The 13,962-nt window shown below is 37.9% G+C and overlaps 1 protein-coding gene across 9 annotated transcripts in view; it reads left to right on the top strand.

Annotated features, from left to right (window-relative positions):
- Positions 1 to 13,962, top strand: part of nrxn2a (neurexin 2a) — a 135,624-nt gene that overhangs the window by 118,554 nt on the left and 3,108 nt on the right. For 7 of the 9 annotated variants that reach the window (XM_046038891.1, XM_046038889.1, XM_046038888.1 and 4 more), the window contains 4 exons: positions 6,537 to 6,708; positions 8,606 to 8,695; positions 10,032 to 10,360; positions 13,167 to 13,251. In XM_046038891.1, coding sequence (XP_045894847.1) covers positions 6,537 to 6,708; positions 8,606 to 8,695; positions 10,032 to 10,360; positions 13,167 to 13,251 — 676 coding nt within the window. The remainder of the gene's footprint in view (positions 1 to 6,536; positions 6,709 to 8,605; positions 8,696 to 10,031; positions 10,361 to 13,166; positions 13,252 to 13,962) is intronic. The other 2 variants (XM_046038892.1, XM_046038890.1) reach the window with 1 other exon arrangement.

Below are 13,962 nucleotides of genomic sequence, written 5' to 3'. Positions count from 1 at the left end.
TTGTGCACATTCCTTCTCTACACAGAGAGATTGTCCGATATGTTTTGCCATATATTTTAGTTTCTTTCAGATTTATCAACAAGATAATGGACTCATACCAACTGCATCCCACGTCCGCAAGCTAAAAATCATGCTTTGAGTATTTGAGAGCAAACGTCGTTCGAATAAGGCACAAATTACCCTTAATAGCACTTAAAGTCCTTTGCTATTTAGTGCATTTTTCTGTAAATATGAACCTAAAGAAGATTTATATTTGTGATTATAAATGCAGTGTCATAAAAAAAACACAAAACCCTTAGATCTCATAAAAATCAGGACATTGGGAAGTGGGCAGCTAACTGGAACAGTCGAAATTAGTCCACTATGTCTGCAAACACAAGATAACAAACTTTTAGATTATTTTCCAACATTATCTACATGATGCCTCAGGAAACTGCAACATTAATGAATAATATTTTTCAGTGTTTGGAAGCAAGCATCTGGTGACAAACATTCCAACTCTGTATTTAAGTTGGTGGAGAAAAGAGCATTTCCAGCAGCAATCATGTAAATGTTACATCCCTGAAAAGAGGCAGAAAAGAACATTTTGTACAAGTTGTTTAATCCAAACTGAGAAAAAAATACCACCTCTCATATGTCATGAATCTCATATTAGCACCAAAAGGCTTGCTGGTACAGTACCAACTCTATAATCTTGATTAAAGGAAAAATGAATATAGATAAACCTCTTATGGTCTATTTTTAAATTTAAGTTGTGTTTTTTTAATGTGACTGTACCATTATTCTAACTTGGCACAAAAACTTCATGCAATTTGTCATAGCTTGTATGATTCACTGATTAATGGCATCAGAATATTGAGATAAAGAAGGAACAAATAAATTACAACCACAAGAAGGAGATACAATAGAGCACAAGTCAGTAGACTAAGAGATGTCTACTGGTGATAAACACATGTGTCTGATGGTGGAACCAGGTGACGCCTCAGCAGCTGCCAGCAACTGTGCCGTTTTCTGCAGGGAAATCAGCCTTCTTAGCATGTAACCACAGGACAGATGTGCCATGATGAAGACCTGAGGGGAGATCTGTCAAATGTCAGCGAGTGGTGTAATAATTAAAATCACACCTGCACATTTTTTCACATTCTTCATCGTTGATTCTTCTGATTTCATCAGGCCCAATCTAGATTTTTCTTCATATAATATTCATAAATTATTGCTAAATACTGAGTGCATTTAAGGTTTATATATATATATATATATATATATATATACACAAAATTTAAAAGAAAAAAATAAACCATCTCCATACAGTATTTTCCACAGCTCATTGCCAGTTGCTGTTCTTGATGTGATTCCGATTGTTATGCAGATGTGCGTAGACATGAGGTCAAATGAATCAAAGGTGAAATCCCACTCATTCCAGTGATCATTTAAAGTGTCTTCCAGTCCAGTACTGTCCATACTCTAATTTTAACTAATATTTGGTCCATTACATTCACTATTTCAAGCCGTTTTATTATTGTGGCCTTCAAACGAGGGAAGCTATGGTTGTTTAATAATATGGACAGTGCTATCTCAAAAGGGTATAAAAACTGAAAGCTCAAACATACATGTTTTGTAACACATTTAACTAAAAAGTTGCCTGTTTTAAGGGTTTGATTGCTGTAATTATCAGTTACTGGTCATGTTTGGTACAAAAATCCTCCCCTGGATGTTTTTTAAACTGTCTCATTTAAATTGTATTTCCAGTTTTAAAGGTGTGAAACTGACCTAGCCAGCCTTAAACTGTTGCTAGTAAATGCAAAGACTGTTGCCTGCGTGCAAAGCCAGCAAAAAAGATTTCTTTTTTCCATCTGCCAAGTCCTTGCACCCTGACAGATTGCTTACTTTGACACCCTATTACTGCTCAGCAGAGGGGAATACAAAAGAGTTCAGAGGCTGTTGAGGTTGTCTTTTTTTGGTTTCTCCAACTAAGCTTCATAATATCACACCTTCCTTTTCTGCAGAGACCTTGAAGTTGTCATTTCTTTCAAATTTATTTATGTGTATTATTAATTCCACATGTTGTGACATTCTTTTACCTTCCTCTGCTTGCCCATTGCAGAAGCGGAAGAAAACTAGGTGAAGAGAGAAGCGGTACATTGGTCAAAATAACACTAGCCACAAGGGAGAGTTGAAAATAGCAAAAGAAACAAATGATATATGAGTTTTATGTGCTATAGGGATTTGGGGTTTTGAGAATTCACTACTTATCTCCCTTGGAGTTTTTTCTTCAAAACTACAAAATGATAAATATTTACAGTGAAACGGTATAAATAAAGCAATGAAGGGGTCAAAACTTAAACAGTATCTTACGTTTTTGTTAACCTGGACCCTATTTTCCCGTGTTTTTGTGTCTAAGTAACTAATGTGGACAACATTTTTTAAATTGGTCCTGCATTGAGCAAAACAGGGCTTTAATATAATCCCTGTGGATATGTGCACTGTCAAAGTTAGCCCACCAAAGTGCTTGTTTTTGCCACTGACTGGCTCAGATCGTTATTATAAGTGTCTGACAACATTATGAAAAGGATCCTTTCAGAAACAGACCTTTTTAAAGAGAAAGATCCTTTTTAGTTTAACCAGAAACAGTCACTATATCACCCTGTTGAAAGCAACCACTTCATTGACAAAAACATTAAAATACCTCTCTTAGTTTCTTTCTGTAATTGCATGACTTGGAGTTTTAACCTATTAAAACACAAAAGTCACACAATAACACAAACCAACAAAAGTCTTCTATGAGGTAAAATGTTTTTGTCAATGGAATCTGGTGGCTTTGAACAAACATAGTGAGTGCCATATCCTTTCCATAATGTTGTCAGACACAATCACAACCTGAACCTGAGTGGCAAAAACAAGCACTTCAGTGCAGAGGTTTTCAAAGTCTGAGACTGTGGGCCTCCCCTTCCATTCGCTGAGCCTCCCCTGAAACAGTTTGGAGCCTCCCCTGGGGAGGCCCGTCTCCCACTTTGAAATCCCCTACTTTAGTGGATATACTTTGACAGGGCACCATTGGCCACAAGAATTATGTTGCAGCCCTGTTGCGCTGCTGCCGACTACAATGTGCTTGCTCAATACTGTACCAGTTTCAAAAAATGTTGTCCCCATTAGTCATTTAGACAAAAACACATGGGAAAATAGGCTCCAGGTTAAAAAATACAGAAGTTACCCTTGAAAAAATTACCTTAGAGGTCATAATAAATGTGAGTGCCTTGTATGAACAGAGCACTTTTGTTGTGTTTTTAAATACTCTTGGTTAACAAATATGACTATTAAAGCAATGAAGATGAAACGTGACATTAGTCTACCACTAGGTTTCCACCCAGTGATAAAAAATCTTTTACAGCTTAGCATCTGATGTAGCATCTGATTGTCAGTTCTTAAAATGCTTCATTAGCACAGTGCTTCTGAATCACAGAGGACTCCATACACAACAAAATAAACATTACTTACTTGTACTGAAGATTGCTACATTAAAATGGTCACTTGGTTAACTGAAAGTGTAATTTTGAGGATGGTAAATACACAAGCTTCAAAGACCAATTACTCTGTACAAAAGAATATATATTATATTTTATATATATTTTCTTAATAAATATTCTGCCTCCTTCACACAAAACACACTAATGTTTATATGTTAGGAGGACACCTGCCTTTTATGTGCTCCACACGCGTGTTCAGATTCTTCATTTCAAATTTATGATCAATAGTTTAGGTACAAATTTGATGCTGAGTTTTTCTCCCAGCTGAAATCAAAGTTGTAAACACTGACACCCACTTTGACACGAGGGGGAGGCAGGACCTTTGCGAAACATGCAGGGCTCTAAGCAACTTGCTAGTGAGTGCCCAGCTCACCAATTGGCAGCTTGTGAGATATGCCTGTGTGCAAGAAAAAGTCACAGTATGCCAAAGAGTACAATGTAATGCATGCTGGTGAGTACCGGCCCACTTCAAGCACTGAATACAGAGAAAGACAGTTGGCTGGTAAGAAAATGAGACAGACAGACGTGCTTGTCTTCTTAAAAGAATTATGATCTCTCCACTCTCTGCTCTGTGTTTAAAAATGGCAGTGGTGTCTCATCATAGAAGAATTGTCACTGCCAAAGTCCTTTTGGGTTTTATTTTTCGTCTTATCAAAGATAAATCCTTATAATATGATGTCCTTATACTAATCAATCATTCTCCTCTAATATGCCTCTAATATGCATTAGAGGAGGCTGCAGCAGAGATGAGAATAGAGATCCTGCACTGAAAGCTCTGGTGGGAACAAGCCATACATTCTCCATCAGAGCTGATTTCAAAACAGCTAGCTGGGAGACTGTGTGGCATTTCATGAGCATATGCCCGACCAGCTTTATATGCAAACACATGAACATGAAGTGGCCTCTTACAAAGACGCATTTGTTTATTAAAACTGGGGTGCAGTGATATTGCTTTTGCAGCTGTCAAAAGGTGCAGTTGGGCTGTTTTGTAATCGTGCTCTTAAGAGTGAGGTAGCAAAATCCTTTAAGGCTCCCGGCAGACTGCTCTGGCCCTGGAGATGTTAATTGTGGACATGGGCTGAATTTAACCTGAGGCCACACTACCCTGTAGTTGCCTAATGAATACTCATCGGTTTGCTTCTTGGGAAGAGTGGTTAAACCATGAATAGCTCTGCATGTACAAAAAATAAGTGAACAAGGAACATAAGTGATATTTGTTACAGACACTTATTTTACAGCAAGGTCTAACACCATGCTGATTCCAGTAACACTGACTTTAATTAACTCACAGTTTCATAGTTCAACTCTGAATGGGTGAAAGGGTTTCATCTTCTTTTTGACTTGTGTGAATTTGATTATCCAGCTGAGGTTCATTTGTCATAAATCAGTCGCAAATAGTTGCCTCCTCTTGGGTTTATGACAACTTTCAAGTGATTACAGAATTCAGAAAGATAAGAATCTAAAGAGCCATAGACCTGCTGCTGACCTTTAATATAGTCACTCTGTTTGGAGATAGAGCTCCTTTAGATAACGTAAGTTGAAAGTTGATTTCTCAAGCTTAAAATTATATTATTAATGAGATGTTCAAGGACTCTGAGGACTACTGTACTTAACACCAACTGTGTAATAGCGTGAATAATTATTTCAAATTCAAAAGGTTTCTAGAAGGATTTTACATATGATTAGGGGGTGAGAGCAAAGCTCTGAGACTTAGTTTTACATCATACAATACCAGCCACCATCAAGGCAAGAAAATAAGGATTTCTGTTTGAATATCATACATTCATATTTGAATATCTGGTGTTTCCGTGAGTAATGCAATATTGGAAGTATGACAGGAAGGGAACAATCAGTTATATTAAATCGCCTGTGTCAAGGAATGAGCTGTGGATATCAGTGCTGACAATAAAGCAACGCAAGAACCACTGTGGAAGATATTTACATTACGTCTATAGGTCTAGTAAATATTGTCCACATTGTGTGCCACCCAGGACCAGCAGTCTGCAGGATTTCATTTCAATAAAACACTACACCGGCCAATTTCACAGTTTACTTCCTCTTACTGGTTGAAGGTGTGATGTAGTGCAACCAGCTGCTAGAGAGGAGGTTGTTTGGATAAACACTTGCACACTCTTGGTCCTTGATAGTACACAGCTTAGAGACAAATGATATAGGGTAAGCTACACAGCCTGAAAATCCCTTAGTATTAATATTATGTAATGGTAATGAGGTTTTACCTATGTGCACAGCATGCTATCGTACATGTGAAACATACTGTACAACAGGCACTTGTGCATAATCACTTGACTGCCTGTTGAATGAGTACTAAGAAATTACATCATATTTTTGCAACCTTTTCTGCTACGCCTAACCTTCGCGTAAAAAATATGTTTTATGTGTCTTAGTGGAATGACGGATGCCTTCCCACGTTGTAGGATTGTTTTTATGTTATTTGTATTTTCATCATAGTTACAAAGGTTATTGCAATCTAACAGTTTGTTGATCGTCATCAGAGTTAAAGGGCACTGTTCGTGTACTCCTGCAGATTTGTGTGCAGTTTCTCACAATGTCTTCTATAACCACATTAGCGCTTTGACCTTGTGTTGCACTTAGAAAGATTGCAAGGCAACAAATGTACAAAGACCAGACACAGAGACCACACAGTTTGTTTTCAGTGTTTCATTTTAATAGCACCCAAAGGCTGGCTTGAGAAGCACCTTTGATCTTTGAGGAAGGTTGGCAGTAGCAGGGAGAGGCTGACAGGGAGGGAAGTTGGTCAACCAAAAGAGAAGCAGCAGGATTCTGTCAGGAGTGATCCACATCAGGAAACCTGAGCTGTCTGCTGGAGGGAGAATGGTGCAAACCCTAAAGAAAGAACTAAACATACTGTCTGTGTCTCAAAAGATATGCTTTTACTGCTTAAATAAGGTCTCTGGCTCAACAACCCTGAAGAAGAAGTAGTTTTGTCATCCATTTAATGTGTCACATTCATTCTTTGTTTTTCACCTGCAGGATCAAGGAAAAATTGGTGTCATCTTCAATGTGGGGACGGATGACATCACCATCGATGAGCCAGCTGTCATAGTAAATGACGGCAAGTACCATGTTGTACGCTTCACACGCAGCGGTGGCAATGCCACTCTCCAGGTGGACAACCATCCAGTCATTGAGCGTTATCCACCAGGTAAGACTGATGGGACAAACTATGGGGTTATATGATACATAGAGAGATGGCATGGAACATTTGGATCAGCGAGAGAGGATTGCATGTCTTGTATCACAGAGTTGTGAATTACACAGTTGCAAAAAACTGATTGGCTATTTGCCCAGTGGCTTATTTTAATTCAGCTTTCTCTGAAATTGATTAATTTGCCTCAGCCTGCCTTGCTGAGCATATCTAGCAATGAAGGAATTTTCATCAGCCATTTATTGAGACACAGATTTTCACAAAACTGTTTACACACATACTTAATATACACATAGACCAAAGAAAAACATACATAATGTGATCACGACTGCCTGTGCTTTAACCTGTTCTGTACCAACCAACCGATATACCTTACTTAAAACAGGTACACCAGCTGGCGTAGCAGGAAGAAACCAAGTCCCCTCTCTGCTTCCAGCTCGAGCATACACACAGTTACATAAATTTAAATTGTGTAATGGTGTTGGCCGTGTGTAGTATGTGTACACTCTATGGCAGATCCCAGTCAGTAGTCTGTGGTTTTTGAAACATTTCTAATGTTAAGCCACTAAAGTGCATTGCAGCAGTCATAACATCGAACAACATGAAATGAGGCATAATATACGATGTGCACTTATTTTAACACCTGCTGTATATTAAAGATTACAGTAAAAACACAGTCTAGGTAAGCTTCATGCTCTGTCATGTTTTGTGCCTCCTTTTCCATGTTCTGCTGTAATCCTAATCCTTTTTTATCCATTCAATACTATCCCATGTCTGACATGGCTGACTTTAAACTGTTATTTAGTTCTTTAGTCATTTCTATCTATTTATTAACATAATATGTGGGTTAAATATGTTTTCAGATAACATCATCTTAATAAATAATTGTCAACAAGAATGTACCACTTGTAAAGTTATAACCTTGTGGAAACCATGTGCCTGATGACTGATAGAAACTCTTCAGTGCTAGATCGGTACAAGACTGAATGAAAAGTACTAATATAAACTGGGCTCTCCTATTGTCCAGAAACTGGCACCTCATACAGTATATTTCCTGTAGTAGTTTTCAGTTGATTAATTGCTCTTCTGTGTTTGCATGTGTTAAATAAAGAGCTGCAGTCCTGCCTCACAGCTCTTGTCCTATTAGCCCTGATTCCACAATGCAGTTTTGCAACAAAAAGAAAATTTTTTTTGTGTTTATTTTTTCTTCCCAAAAACTGAGGTATTGGTGTTATAGCTAAATGTTTATCCACTAATGGGTGACTTTTTTGTATGAAGACATAACAGCTGCAGCTCCCATGAGATTTTGATACAGACATGCTGTCTCTCCAATCTCATGGGAGCTGCAGTAAAAACACATTGTATATCATGCAACATATTATAAAAATACATTGTGGAACAGAAGTGGGGTGAGACTTTCAATAATGAATCCAGTCATATTCAAATGCTAATATCTGTTTCTGCTGTAACAGAATGTGTATCACTCTCTAAATGCATTAACTGTTTTCCTGATTGTCTTTGTTGAAGTGGTTTTAATGCTTTTCTTATGTTTAACTGAATTAACCTCTTTTTTTTAATACAGTACATAAAATGATTTGACATTTTACTGTAATTGGTATTTACTGAAGATTATGCCTTGCTTTAAAAATTAGCTAAATAACACTAACTAGCGTAGCATATTATAAATAGCCTAAACAGTACTCTAATTAGCATCAACACTGTTACTCGTAATAACTAGATAACACTAAGTAAAGCACAAGTTTCTTTTAACTCACAGCTGGGTTAAAATTGATAACTTGTTAAACCTGTTAGCCATTATAACTCTGTTTCTAACCATGTGATCTTTCAGCTTGCAGACTTTAACCTTTAATCTGTCTCTCCAAATTCTTTGAAGGACACTATGATAATGAACGACTGGCTATTGCTAGACAAAGAATCCCATACAGACTTGGTCGGGTAGTTGACGAGTGGCTACTCGATAAAGGTAAAAATTAATTGATTAATTAATTAATCCTTGAAATAACTAGTAAATAACCTTTCCCCATGAGGGGTGCAGTGCCAGAAGACAAGGGTGACAAGGATCAAGTTACCCAGATGTATACCTCCATTTCAATTGGAATTCCTATTGGCTATGAATTTTGATGACCACAATAGAGCGTCAAGTGGAATTCAAAATAAGTGTCAAAGCAATGAGGTATAGCATACTTGCCATTAATTCTTTGTCATCCTTAAACCTTGTGGAAAAGCTGCACCTTAACAACGATTTTAAATAAATTAAATAAAAACACATAACCCTTGTCTAACCCTCTATCGTCCCTCTTAACCACTGTGTGTAATTAGATACTGTGTGTAATTACTCTACGTAAAAGTAATTAAAATGCTGTGTAACATTTACATTAACACCAGTGAAAGTAACATGTGACATACGTTGACATGGTCTCGTTCCTCCTAAACTGAAAATTGTAAAATATAACTGCTGGTTGTGATCACACCAAATCAACTTCCCTTTCTTGTTCCCTGCAAACTTGTGTTGCTTTACCTTGTGTATCATGTCAGATTCACAAGCTGAAGTATTTTTGCTGCGACAAAACAGCCCAGACGGGCTGTTGGAGTAGATCGCTCTTTGCAGCCATTAACTTTGCTAATAAGTATTCTCCGGAGATGGGCCCATTACTGCAGTCCTCCTCCTCTGATGTAACGCTGCTTATCAGTGAAGCTGCTGACAATGGTGCTGTTAGATATCGTTGCCCCTTTCAGGAGGTGAAACGGCTGGACTAAAGGGAACTCAGAGCAGAGCATGTTTCAGTGGCCTATTGGTGTTTAGCTTTTATTGTCCTTTTGCTTACACAGTCTGAAGTGTAGTAAGACTGCCATGTTAATAATCCTCCTATCTCTGACAAAAAAAGCCATAAGATACGCATTTTTGCACCATCTGTTCTGGACTTAAGAGATAAATATATATCCTGGAAAAACATCTGTCATTGTTTCCCTACAGAGAGTGAAAATTCAAAATGACTATCTCTGTCCAATCAAAACACTTAAATAGGAACCTAAATATAGGCTTTAAGTTTCCTCTGATGGTTATAACCTGCATGTGCCAAGTCTAAATTATAAACTTGTTGCCTAATAACCTTCCCTTTAACATCTAAATCAATTCAGTTTTAATTAAATTAGTAACTATTAATGTTATAATCACTAAAGCCCACCTGGTTCAAGTGATGTTCCTGTGCAAGCTCTCCCATATGACTTTTCTTTGTCTGCTCTACCATTCTCTTCCTTTTTCCACCTCTTTCTTTCTTAATGTCTCTGTCTAACTTTAGGGAGACAGTTGACCATCTTTAACAGCCAGGCAGCCATTAAAATTGGCGGTCACGACAAGGGTCGGCCCTTCCAGGGTCAGATTTCAGGGCTCTACTACAATGGTCTCCAGGTCCTCAAACTGGCAGCAGAAAACGATCCCAGCGTACAGGCGGAGGGGAACCTGCGTCTGGTCGGTGACTCTCTCTCCGTGTTGACCACCGACACGACCTCCGCCACCCCTCTGGCTGTGTCTGACATGTCTACCACAATCATGGAAACCACCACAACTATGGCTACCACCACCACCCGCAGGCCTCGGTCACCCAGCTTGAGGGAGAGCATCTCAAAGGTCAGGAATATAAAGGAATACTTCAAGAGAACTGGATGCTAATTTATTGACCGTTTTTTAAAATACTTTTTGTTGTTACACATTTCTTTAAATTTACAGTTTTTTTTCTTTAAGTATTGAAAATGTCTGTAATACAAGCTTTATTTGTATAGCACTTTTCAGGTAACAAAGTGCTTTACAGCAATCACCGCAAAACAGAAATCAATATCACACAGAGAATATAAGTCAATATACAATTAAGGGTAAAATAAATTTAGCATTACATTTATAATCAGTAATTAAAACATAAACATGTCAATAGTGGAACATTTTTAAAGTTATAGTAATTATGAGTTTAAATAAGTGATAGTTCTAGGAACTAAAACTTTTTCCGTACAAAACACCTATCCCCTTACATTATGTGTAAGTAGTGCTACGATTAAAATTTTTAATCGGGATTAATCACATGATTATTTGCGAATAATCGCAGGCAAAATAATAATGAATTCTAAAGTTGTGTATTGTGCACTTTTAATTTAAATATAGTGCTATATACACAAAAGTGCAATAACGTGCTTTGCAAACACTTTAAACAAATAAGGTGAATTTTACCAGCAGTATTCCCTTTAAACAGTAGCAATACAATATTTATTGTAAATTTCAACCTAAACATTAATGTAATCAAATCAAATATTAAACCAAAGCTATTACCTTTTGTCTAGTTTGTTGGGGCGGCTGTGACTCAGGAGGTAGAGCGGGTTGGCCGTTAATCGGAAAGGTCAGCAGTTCAATCCCTGACTCCCCCTGGTTGCGTGTCGAAGTGTCCTTGGGCAAGATACTGAACCCCGATTTGCCCCTGGCGGCTGTTCCGCCAGTGTATGAATGAGTGTGAATGTTAGTTTCCATTTGAGCACTTGGGCTCAGTGTATGAATGTGTATGACTGGTGAATGCAGATGTTGTGTAAAAGCGCTTTGAGTGGTCGGAAAATACTAGAAAGGCGCTATACGGAGCATTTACATTTAAAACAAGAGTCCAGAGCCACGGTCATAATATCATACAACATCGATTTTGAGCAACAGGTTAATATATATAACATTTTACTTTTATCAGGGAGCAGCATAAACAGTCTATGTTCAGTTGCAAGTATCCCTGTTAGAGTGAGGTGAAGTGCTCGCCTCACGCACACACCCTACCCTCACGCACACACCCTACCCTCACGCACACACCCTACTGCTGCCGAAGTTGAATTGTCTTTAACTTTATGTACGCATTATGTGCCCAGCCCAATGTGTAAGTTATTCACCTTTTATTTATCAATTCACTAGTCATTCTCCTCAAAGGTACAAAATTGTGATTTATACAGAACCAAAGATTTCTTTATATGTACATTACCTAAATATTTTTAACCTCAGAACTGACCAAAGCTTAGAGCTAAAAGTAGTATAAGTTTTTTCCTGTACAGATATAAAATAACCCATGTGGATCCTCCAGTATTTTTCTATCCCAATGACACTTTTTACATTCTATTCATAGCTGGAGTTTTTCCATTCATGTTGTGTTATTATGAAGTTTAGCATCCTACTGTGTAACACAGTCAGTAACCAAGGACAATCAGATAATGCATCTGATTCCTCGGGTCCTCTCTACACTTGCATTGGCCATGGCACTGAACAAGTCCTTGATTAAAATTAAAACTTAGACTCGGAGGAAGATAAATTGTGTATTGTGCAGGGGGTTGAATTGAATATGAACACAAGTTATTCCGTGAGTTTCTATTGATGATCAGGCAGAAGTTGCTTTTATGGTATGCAACACAAGTTTGTATGACATACTGACTGTAAATATTTGAAACAGCCTCCATCATCGCTGGAGACTCAAAGAATTCTAATAAAATCCACTCAGATTCCCTTATGGTGTAAAATGCTACATAAACCCACAAATAACTCTGTGGGTGTCATTTTACAGCAGGTTTGGTCTCATGTATCTCGTTTTAAATTCACCACATAATTCACTTCAAGTGTGCGGAGACAATAATAACGTTCATGCTTCAAAATCTTTTTGAACTGGTATAGCTATGCAAAGAAGGTGTTTTATTGAATACATTTGAAAAACAGATTTTCATACATTGAGCAGTCACAATACTGCATCCAGACTGGTGAACATTACCAACCACCATTTCAAACGAGATGATTTTAATCCAAGTGCTGCAAACCTGCCAAATTGGACGGATTTCAGCAGTTGTACTTGGAGTCCTGAGATTTTAAAGAAAAATCCCTCTGTGTCATCTCTTAAAAATGCAGAGTGCATTTTTCATTACAATTCTCTTGTCCACTTTCCGTAATATTGCCTTCTCTGTATTCTCAATTTTTCCAAGTAATCCATTAGCAAACCATCTATTCCCCGCTCTGCTCAAGTCCACTCTGCACCCCTGATTTAGCTTGTGAGCATTTGTTTTTGCAATAATAACGTGCAAAAAGAAATATACAAAAAGCAAATGACATAGAGTTAAATGAAAACAAAATTCAGCCCACTGAGAATTTTCTCTCCAATTTACTGCATTATGTTGTTTGTAAACACACAAACACAGTGAGCCACACGGATGAAGGATAAAAAAGCAGCTGCATATGGGCACATTTTGGATATGTGATCTTGCGAGTGTTGCTCCGAGCAAAAACACTGAAGTGGCACAGTGCTGCACACTGCAGTTTCTCCTCAAATAGGACAGTCAGCCACTCACTAAAGAAAAGAAGGCACAAATCTAGATGATGGGAGTGTGTTGACTGTGTATTTGTTCAAAACAACACGTTTTCTCCAATTTCCTTTCAGCCGCAGAACTCTGATGATATTTTGGTGGCATCAGCCGAGTGTCCAAGTGATGATGAGGACCTGGAAGAGTGTGAACCGGGAACAGGTGGGTCAGCCATGGCGATAAAAAAGATGGGTGTACAGTGCTTATCCAACTACTAGTAATGTTACTTTTACCCAAGATTGTAGATAACGCGAACTGACTTCAGGCAGCCATCATTATTTTCAATTTTTCAAGTGTCCCTTTCCAGCTTCATGTTTCTGCAGCTATCTTACACTCATCTATTCAGGCGCCCTGTTAAACAGCTGCCCTCATTTGGATAGTTGTTCCAGACTCAACTAGCATCAATTCATCCTGTATATTAGATTTTAAGTCGTGTATGTAAGTCACTAAATTGCACGGAAGAAAGTCTTCATGAAGTGTACTGTAGCTCATTAAGAGTGCAGGACAGCAGACGGTAGATGAGGTTTGTGAGAGAAACAAGCTGTGGAACTTAAGAAGGAGTCTGCCCTTATTATGGCTGTCTCAGTTATTAATATGACCTTATCAGAATTGTTTGTTGTTGACTGGCCGTGCAAAGTGTGACTCAAATAATGATAAAAGGCCAACCTCAACCAGACCTCAGAGTCAGACCAAAGTGAAATGTCAGTGCATGATGTGATAGCTCATACAGTATGAAGAGGAGAAGATATCATATATACAATATTGGGAGTTTATTTGGTGAGGAATATATATAAAAATAGTGATTAAAGATATACAGGACACACTGGCCACGATATTTCACGTGTGATTCCTACATAAAATAACCTGTCTGTG

The sequence above is a fragment of the Micropterus dolomieu genome, linkage group LG23, assembly GCF_021292245.1.
Source record: "Micropterus dolomieu isolate WLL.071019.BEF.003 ecotype Adirondacks linkage group LG23, ASM2129224v1, whole genome shotgun sequence".
Taxonomy (NCBI): domain Eukaryota; kingdom Metazoa; phylum Chordata; class Actinopteri; order Centrarchiformes; family Centrarchidae; genus Micropterus; species Micropterus dolomieu.
Note: the sequence above shows the minus strand (reverse complement) of the source record. Positions and strands in the feature narration are given on the sequence as shown.